This window comes from Pungitius pungitius, chromosome 11 (genome assembly GCF_949316345.1).
Source record: "Pungitius pungitius chromosome 11, fPunPun2.1, whole genome shotgun sequence".
Taxonomy (NCBI): domain Eukaryota; kingdom Metazoa; phylum Chordata; class Actinopteri; order Perciformes; family Gasterosteidae; genus Pungitius; species Pungitius pungitius.
The window spans coordinates 10,400,323-10,409,481 of record NC_084910.1 but is presented as its reverse complement, the minus strand read 5'-3'; the positions used below and the strand labels follow the sequence as shown (position 1 = coordinate 10,409,481).

The window sequence follows — 9,159 nt, the reverse complement described above, 5'->3', positions numbered from 1 at the left end:
AAAAAACATTCCGCCGAGGACCGCACGGCAGCCATCTTAGTTGTACCAACGGCTATCTGGCACACACGCGCGCGCGCGCACGCACACACGCACGCCAGGAAGCGCCCGATCTATCCGTTGTACTTCTTTAGGGTCAACTCTTTCAGTCAAACTATCGGCAAAGAGCGGCTAGAGGTATTGTAGTCGTATGCTCGCAATAAAATGTGTTGTTTTAGACGACGTAGGTATATTTAAGAAGGTCCGTCGGCGGGGTTAAAGTAAGACGGGTGCAAGTGCCAAACAAAGTTAAAACTTGATATTTGTAATCAAAAAGTCTTCGATCCTCTTTGAATGGCAGGCTGTGTTGTTAGCGCTAACCAGTAGCTAGCTAGCGTTAGCCCGATCCATAGGCTAGTACTTATGATTAGCGTTAGCTACGAGCAAATGCATTGCATCAAAACAGGTAATTTATTTTCACAAAATTTACGGCTATTTAAAAATATTCCTGTTGTGGCATTTTAATTCGTCAACTAATAGCAAGGATGCTGATAGGTTATAATGGCGCTAGTTGGCTTGGCTAGCGGCCTTAGCGGTAGCAACGTAGCGTCCACATTAGCCACTATTAGCTATAACTTGACTTCCTTGTTATGGGACAGCTGAAATAATATTAACCAGAAACGTCACCGTTTCTATAAGCTCTTATTTTACCGAGGTCTCCCTCTGAGTTAGTGAATTATTTGTTCGTTATCATTTGTTTATCCTAATAAAAATAACGCAACCGGTGGGATGTTATTTTCCCGCAGTTAGCCGAACTGCTGTTATTTACATGGGATAAGTACCCTAACTTTCCTTATGTTTTCACCTTGTTCTTTAATAGCATTCAGGACGATTGTTTTGGTTGTGGAGACCAGCCACTATAACAGGATGGACTCTGAGATTTTGAACATAGAAGACATAGTGATGGGTCGGGGATTGCCGGACCCACCTCAGGAAGTTCCCCCTGAAAAACCAGCGGCGCCATGCAAACCCGTCATTCGGAATGGACCTCCTGCAGCCACCGTTCAGCCATGTAAGTGATATTACAGTAACAACCTGTGTGTGCCGAAAGCCACTGAAAGATCAATTGATTATGCATGGTCTCTCTAATCTAAATTTTCATCATGTAGACCAGCATGAAAATCTGCAGTGTTTCCAGTGCTTCATCACCTTCTGCAGCGCCAAAGCCAAGGAAAGGCATATGAAGAAGAGCCACCGGGAAGAGTACAAGCAACAGCTTCAGCAGGTACGCTTCCATCACTTTGTTAAATGACCATGTAGTAGCGGTTTGTCACTTGCTCGTTTTGAGCGGGACCAACTGTCTAACAGATACTTTCAATTCATTTGTTAAAGAAAATGATTGTTTATTGTATTGTTAATGTTCTGTATTGAGTATTTATGTGTTGACTACATTAGGTTAAAAGTGTAATTAGTTATATTTTATCCTTCATTTTTACTGGGTTCTGCAAAAGATAAATGATGGTAGCATAGTACATTTACTTACTTTACTAAGTGCTAAGAATTGTTGCACACTATCTGAAATTGCGTGCAATCATTTTTAGTGCTGTGATATTCATTTTACATTTAAATAAACGTCACCAATGTTTAAATTGATCTCGCTGCCGCTAGGTAAAACCTCCCCGGCTGCCACGTCACACCAAGCCCGATGCTTCTTCCGCTCGGTGTCCCTTCCACTTATTATTTTTGTTTTTTTTATTTAGGATATATTTTTTTCATATTCCGATTCTAATGTCTAACAATTCTGCCAAATAAAATGTTTTGTTCTTTTGAAAGCGTGTACTTTAATTACTATGCAATTATATTGTCATTATGGTATCAGTGGCCTAAAATGGTCTGAAAATTGCAATAATATCGCAATAATCGCACAACAAAAATTAGATATTGTGACAGCCCTTGTGAGTGAGTGAGTGTGTGTGTGTGTGCGAGCTTTAGTGTAAACATTAGAATGCACACTCTATACAATGCTACTGTGTTATCAGTAAACTGAGATCAGCCTTACTTTGCGATTAAAGTCAATCAAATAAAGTTGGATTTAACCTGTTCTTGGTCTTAAATTATCTTAACTTTGTCCCTCTTTTTAAAATTTCTTCACAGGGAAACACGTTGTTCACGTGCTATGTGTGTGACCGATCATTTCTGTCTTCTGAGGAACTGACACAGCACCAGCCAACACACAGCAAGGACGACAAGCCCTTTAAATGCGTGCACTGCAAGGAGAGCTTTAAAACATTCTCTGAAGTGAGTAGAAGGCTTTTATTTGAAAAATAATTGGCAGTATTAAAACTAAATACCGCCAGGGAAGCCAAACTAGCTATTTGTGGAACTAACCCAGTTATTCTGTTTAAAAAAAACAAATAATCATTTTTTACCTCTCACTTTTGTAGCTAACAGCCCACAGGAGACAGGTGTGTCCAGAGAAACAGATGGTGTGTAAAGATTGCAATGAAACCTTCCGGAGCGCTGGACTGTTGCGTAATCATCGCCTGACCCAGCATCTCCGCCCAGAGGTAGAGGCCGCAGAACAGCCGGAGGACTCAAAAACCCACCGCTGTAAGAAGTGCGGTCAGGGCTTTGAAACAGAACCTGAGCTGATAGAACACCAGGAGAAGTACCCCGAAGGTCAGCAGTGCAACGGCAGCGCTTCATCCGTCAAGAAACGTGGCCGGCCTTCCAAAGTGGAAGACTCGGCAGCTGCTGAGAAAAAGGGAAAGCGGAAAAAGAAAGAGGAGACAGAAGCGCCCGAGGAGGCGGTGAAGGCCAGCAGCACATCAGAGTCCACTGCACCTCCTGAGGAAAAGGCAAAAGCAAGCGGTGCAAAACGTGGACGTCCCTCCAAAGCAGCAGCAGCAGCAGCAGCCGCTGCAGCGGCGGCAGCAGCAGCAGCAGCAGCAGTCGTCAAATCAGAGACCGAAGATACGAAGAGTCCTGAGGATGACAGCCACACACCAGCAACAGAGAAGAAACCTAAAGCGGACGCTGCTCCTCCGACTCGGCAGCACCCCTGTCCTGAATGTGACCTCACATTCTCCAGCTTGATTCAGCTGCGCGCTCACAAGAAGGTGAAACACGCCCCTCGGAAAGCCCATCCCTGTGAGGAATGTGACGAGAGCTTTGCCCGTCCTGAGCAGCTGGAAGCCCACATGTCACGGTCTCATGCCGTGGGCCGCCAGGCGTGTCCGACCTGCGGGAAGAGCTTTGGCCGCGAGCGCACCTTAAAAGCTCACCAGAAAACCCACGCGGAGGAAAAACCGGAAAACCCAAGTGCCAAGAGATAGTTAAGCCTTGGGGTCCTTGCATAATGTGTATGGTTGTTTGAAGATGTTAGTATGGAATTTTCCTTTTTTCTTTTGAACATAGAGGATCTGATCCTCCTCATGGTAGGTCAGTGATCGCAATGGTTTTCAGAATTATGTTTTAGCAAATTTGTGATTTGAATTTAAGTTTTGATTATGAGCTGTTGAGATAATAGACACATCACCTGAATTGACAAACCAAATGTTTTTAAATCTACGCCACAAAACAAAGTTTATTTGTAAAAAAAAAAAAAAATGTGAAAAAAAAGTTGTTTTAACTCTTGAATAGATTTTTGTTTTTAAGCTTGAAATGTGTGTGATTTAAATGTATTTGGAGTTTAATTTTAGACTAACAGGCTTATTTTTTTTAACATTTCTTTATTTCCTCTTGTTTTATTCCAACACAAATTGGGTATGCACCTATTTTTAATTAAATGACATGCCTAGTAGAGATGCTATGTTTAAATGTTCATACATTTTGTCAAACATGTACAGCTTCTGGTTCATATTGTGCTTTTTTTTTTAAATCCTAATATTTTGACACCGTTCCTTTCTGAATTAAGTTTCAATGAGAGGGAAACAGACTTGTTTTGCTAAAAAATTACTTTGGCTCAAAGCTCCAGATTCAATGTGGGCAGAAATGATCCACTATAATCGTCCTTGTTTTTGGTCTTTTAAAATGTTCACTTAAGAAATATATTTCTTGTCTTAGACATTTCTTAAATGGAACTTGTGACTCTTAAAGGCCTTACAGTCTCAAAAGAAACTGTATATCATGTGTTTTTCACTGATTGGATTGTTTCCCCACTGCAATGTGTCTGGACACTGCAAAACTAATAAACCATGCTATCTCAAAGGAGGCTTCTGAAGAAATAACTTTTTGTCTTTGTCTCAATTCTTAGGCAGGAACTCAAAACAATCAGATGTTATCCATTTGCAGAAGCATCTGCTAAATACACAGGATCAAATAATCCATTAACTGTGTATTCATCTCTTTTAAGTGATAAGCAGCTTGTTTTGGAGACTAATGTTTTAACCAAAATAAAATATGACCAGTTTAGGAAATCTGCTTTCTTTTACCACATGACAAACCAGTGATAACAATAAGTAAGCTGTATCAATAAAACAATCTAATGTAATATTGCAGGTAAGGTTTTTACTTAAATACTTTAAACTATAGTGTAACAATATAAAGCACATGTTATCTGCAACAATTCCCCATTAGGAACCAATGCACCTGTTTAAATGTACATTATAATGACTGATTCATAATTTATTACTGATGTGCATTTCTGCATTTTTCTGGCCGTGGCTGAACTTCTCTACATAGCTTTTGTAAGGTTTAATATGAAAGATTATTCTTAATCACCTAATGCAAACTATTTCCGATGAATATCGGTCGCTTAAAAGTACAAACTAGCATATAAATGAAGACCCCAGGTATTGCATGCACTGAAATGCGGCTCTTCTCTGGTGTGTGATCATGTGATACCACCCCCGAACAGCAGGCGTGCTCGTGCGTCCACTCTGGCTTCCGGTCCTTGTGCTCTTCCACTTGTTTCCCCCCATTTGTAGGTACCTCCCATTAATAATGGGATCCGGCTACGGGCATCATGTTGTAAGTGAAATAGTCACAAGCCGCTCGGATGTTTTGTTCCCCCCCCCCCCCCCCCCCCACATCGTTGTAGGCGAGTCCGTGCGGTGTTAACGTGTACATTTAAGTCTTCTTTAGCATTGGAATAAAGAGCAACGCCGAGTGGGGGAGGCTTGTTTTCCTAATTGTTCCGAAACCACGCCTGCAAGCTACGCCGTGCCACCATCCTAGCTACCAGGTGAGCCAGGTGTCCAGGTGCGCCATTAATGCATTGCTACGAGAAGTTGTTTTACAAGCACAATATAAAAATAAAGAGTAGACACAAATTTAGTGGCTCATGGGATTTATAGTCTGCGTCTTTTCAAATGTCAGTGTTTTTTTTTCTTCTTCCTGTTTTATATCTCCTTTGTGACTCCTCAAGCAGCAGCCATGTCCATTGAATACACCATCGATATCCAGCTGAGAGAGTTGGGATACCCGGACATTCTGCAGAGTTCCTTCAGAGAGACTCCCCACCACGCCTCATCACCTGATGACTCACTCTCCCCTGGTCACAGTCCAACCACACACGTGCAAAGACTGCTGCTCACAGGCCAGAAGTCGGCCGTCGCTGGCAAAGAAGCAGGTGCTGCCAAGCCACCGCCACGTGTTGAGCAAACCCCAGCGGTTCCAACGGCTCCTCCATCCGGCGATGGAGCGACACAGAACCCTGCTGCGCGAGGTCCAGCGGATGAGCAAGCTGTCAAAAGCTCGTCGGAGTCGCTCGCACCAGTCAGTCCACAGCCGGTAAATATTTCTATCCGCGATAGAGACACTGAAAGAGAGGCCTCGACAGAGATGCTGGATTTGGAGGATGACTCCGATGACAGTGAGGTTTCGGACCTGAACGAGGAAGAAGAGGTCGAGGAGGATGAGGATGATGATGACGACGACGACGATGACGAGGATGAGGAGGAACTAAACAATGGTAGGTCTCATTTAAAATCTGACTTGCAGCACTAATGAACAAGCTTTGAACTTACTGAAACAGATTTGTGGAAAGATTAACGGACTTGTGGATTTGGCATTGTAATGGAACGACCAACTAGAGTATCTCAACTTGAACTTTAAAGAAAAAAGGTGCTGTACGGTCGAATATACCCTCATGTATCGTATATAATTACTTATTATCTCACTTTAATCCACTATCTCCCACAGAGCTGGGTCATTCGGCCGACTACCGCTGCGGTGTCTGTGATGTGCAGCTGCCTTCCAAGTTCAAGCTCCAGGATCACATGAACCTGCACACTGGGGCACGGCCGTACTCGTGTGCCGAATGCGGAAAACGCTTTTCCCAGATTTACAGCTACCGTGTCCACCTGCGCGCTCACGCCCACAACCACGCCGACGCCGACGCCCAGAACAAAGTTGAGCTTTTCCAGTGCCGCATTTGTCTGACGGACTACGGGACACGGAAACATCTGAGAGAGCACCTGGCTATGACTCACTTTGAGAAAGAGTTTTACGAGTGTGACCGGTGCAAGCGCGTTTTCACGTCACTCTCTAAATGCGAAAACCATGTCAAGTTCCACAAATGTAGGATCGATGTCATGTGTGAGGCGTGTGGCCGCATCTACCGCTCTTATAAATCTCTGGTGCGCCACCGGAAGACAACGTGCCAGCGGCATTTCAAATGCACGGACTGCACCAAGACCTTTACCAGTAAAAACACCCTCCTGAAACACAGCTTTTCCCACCTTGGTTTGCTGCCTTACACCTGCGTACGCTGCCGCTGCCACTACCGCCTGGCGAGGCTATACCGCAAACACAAGTGTGAACCCGAACGCATGCACTGTGTGGCGTGTCTGCGGGAGTTTCTGAGTCAGGAAGACTTCCAGCGGCACAAAAAGGACACGGGCTGCTGGGGCAATCAGGAGCCCAAGGGGAACGAGATCAGGTGCTTGGAGTGTGGCGAGAGATTTGACACTCCCGAGGAGCTGAAGAAACACGCCGGGGCCCATCAGAGGGTGCTGAAGTGTGCTGAATGTGGGAAGGGTTTCCGGTCGGCCTTGCTGTTAATGTCCCACATGGGGGGTCACGCCGGCAACTCGCCCTGCCTTTGTCAGAGCTGTGGACTGGGCTTTCCCCACCAGCAGAACTATCACAGCCACCTCAAGACATGCGGAAAGATACCCCAACCTGCGGTGAGTATTTGTTTGATTTTTTTCTTTTTCCTCTTTGATTCTCTAATTCAATATTAGATTTGATAGGAAATAGCCCGTTGTAACATTGTTCTTTATCTGCATCACAAAGACACAAATATGAGTTAAGTGGTGGTTTACTAAAGCTGTCAATTCAAATAATACCTGAACGCTATAAGAAGCAAATATTTTAGAATATTATTCTCATACTTCTCTGATAAATGGAAGTATTGCAGAAAAACTGGCTTCCAAATCTGGTGCGATGTCACAAACTTTGGTTGCATGTGCTTAACTCCATATGAGAGACAGTGGAGGACGTAAACACAGAGAAACCTTTCCTTTAGCAGATGAGCATGGCATTTGCCTCCTAATGTCAAACCCTGCGCATGCATCATTCTGCAAATTCCCAAGGGAAGTAACCATAAGAAAAACACGTGTAAGTGAAGGGGGCCTTTTGTAACGAAGCGATTGGAAGGCACTTTTTAAATGTTCTTTCTATCTCTTGAAAACCGATCAAGGGATATGTCTCCCCAGCCTGACTAAATTGTCATGCAACATTAGTCTCATCTCATCAAACTGTCGTGTGTAAGTGACTGGGATGTTTTTTTAAATTGTAGAGTGCTCCCAAGAAACGTCCAGCCTCGAAGAGCTCCTCATCCGAGACCAAAAAGGTCGACGCCAAACCAGTCCCACTGCTCCCAACAACTACAACTGCTGTGCCTGCTGTAAACGTCCCTGCTGCTACCCCAGCAAAGGAGTCTCCCAGACCAGGACCTGTGACAGCGAGGGGGGGGAACGGCCTCGCTCAGTCAAATGGAGCATGGACGATGCGCCTCGTTGTGCCGCCGCCGCCGCCCAGTGCCAAACTGGTCATGTTCCTCCCGGTCTGTAAAACTGACTCCCAAACACTTCCAGCTATGCTGGTGCCGACAGAGGCCCCGCCGCCTGTTTCAAAGGAACACCTCGGAGTGGATGATGCTTTCGGAGTGGTGCAAAATAGTCCTCTGAATCTGGTAACCGGGATTAAGCAGGATCCAGAGTGGGATGCCCCTCTGAATCTGTCCAAGTGTAACTCGTCCATGGCAACTCTCGGCAACATTCCAGTTTCGGCGATCAAAAGTGAGCTGGGAGAATTTGGAATTTCAGAAGAGCCGAACAGCACTGAAAGACAAGAATCTTAAAAAAAAGTGGTTGTTTAAGAGGCACAGATAGAAATACTGAAGGGAAGCAACTTTAAGTGGATCTCATGGGTCCCTCCAGTTTGTGGATATAAAGGAAGAGCCTCGGTCTCCTGCTGGTTTTGATCTGTGGTCCTACAGATCAATTAAGATTAAGATGGCGGTTGACATTGCTGAAAGAAAAAAGAATTTTCTAAGTCATCAGATTCCTTACCTCTGGTCGTGTCTTAATCCTATCAAGGATACACCCACTGCTGTAACTTTAGCCACGTATACAAGTGTTGGTCCACAGCCATAAATATATATATATATATTAATTATATATATTTTAATTCATATCTACCATTGTGCGCATTCTACCATTTGTATGACAAAGTACATTTTTATTAACTTCCACTCTTATGAATAGACAGCAGTTGACTGACAGACTTGGTTGAGAATAAAAATGTTTATTTGTTCCTCTACAATTCCAACCAAACATTCCAAGCCATTGCTGTTAATGGCGTTCCTTGTATTTTCCATTTTGAGTTTGCTGCAGCTTTTATGTTTGGAAAATGCATCCTTTGCGTTTATTAACGTGTAAGTCAAATGAAAGCACTGGATTTTTTTGTATTTAGCGAAGAACTTGAAATTATATGTTTAAAGACACTTTAGTTTCGGTACATTTGTTTTATATATTTAATCACTGCAAATAATAGTAACGACAATATGACATTCTGTTATCTTGGGATTTACATTTGCTGAATCCTTACACTCTGAGGTGTTAAATAAACGGTTTCCTTGACGCAATGTCAGTTAATATCTTGTTAACATTTTTTTGTTACGAATAAAAACGTTTCCTTGAGCCTCGGGTAATTATTTGACTGAAAATGATCTAC

General features: G+C 43.6%; 2 protein-coding genes across 4 annotated transcripts; both read left to right on the top strand.

Moving 5' to 3' along the window:
• The first annotated feature begins 39 nt into the window (after window positions 1-39).
• On the top strand, window positions 40-4,222 carry LOC119197479 (zinc finger protein 429-like). 2 transcript variants are annotated; one of them, XM_037453821.2, is made up of 5 exons: window positions 40-174; window positions 857-1,048; window positions 1,146-1,261; window positions 2,131-2,274; window positions 2,421-4,222. In XM_037453821.2, the coding sequence occupies exons 2-5, from the start codon at window positions 904-906 to the stop codon at window positions 3,309-3,311; spliced, it is 1,296 nt and encodes a 431-aa protein (XP_037309718.2). In that variant the 5' UTR covers window positions 40-174; window positions 857-903; the 3' UTR covers window positions 3,312-4,222. The 2 variants fall into 2 exon arrangements, with proteins under 2 accessions (XP_037309718.2, XP_037309717.2); XM_037453820.2 differs by lacking the exon at window positions 40-174 and adding an exon at window positions 275-442.
• Window positions 4,223-5,001: 779 nt separating this feature from the next.
• On the top strand, window positions 5,002-9,075 carry wu:fe05a04 (zinc finger protein 358). Of its 2 annotated transcripts, none has more exons than XM_037453745.2 (4): window positions 5,002-5,161; window positions 5,348-5,890; window positions 6,121-7,106; window positions 7,721-9,075. In XM_037453745.2, exons 2-4 carry the CDS (start codon window positions 5,353-5,355, stop codon window positions 8,282-8,284), a joined length of 2,088 nt encoding a protein of 695 aa, XP_037309642.2. In that variant the 5' UTR covers window positions 5,002-5,161; window positions 5,348-5,352; the 3' UTR covers window positions 8,285-9,075. The 2 variants fall into 2 exon arrangements, with proteins under 2 accessions (XP_037309642.2, XP_037309643.2); XM_037453746.2 differs by having other exon boundaries at window positions 5,345-5,890.
• Window positions 9,076-9,159: the final 84 nt, after the last annotated feature.

Excerpts from the sequence above, each read along its gene's own strand:
- LOC119197479 (XM_037453820.2), top strand. The coding sequence starts at position 400 with ATGATTAGCGTTAGCTACGAGCAAATGCATTGCATCAAAACAG. Across the intron at positions 1,262-2,130 it reads ACAAGCAACAGCTTCAGCAG|GGAAACACGTTGTTCACGTG; the intron begins GTACGCTTCCAT and ends ATTTCTTCACAG. Across the intron at positions 2,275-2,420 it reads GCTTTAAAACATTCTCTGAA|CTAACAGCCCACAGGAGACA; the intron begins GTGAGTAGAAGG and ends TCACTTTTGTAG.
- wu:fe05a04 (XM_037453745.2), top strand. The coding sequence starts at position 5,353 with ATGTCCATTGAATACACCATCGATATCCAGCTGAGAGAGTTGGGATAC. Across the intron at positions 5,891-6,120 it reads TGAGGAGGAACTAAACAATG|AGCTGGGTCATTCGGCCGAC; the intron begins GTAGGTCTCATT and ends TATCTCCCACAG. Across the intron at positions 7,107-7,720 it reads GAAAGATACCCCAACCTGCG|AGTGCTCCCAAGAAACGTCC; the intron begins GTGAGTATTTGT and ends TTTAAATTGTAG.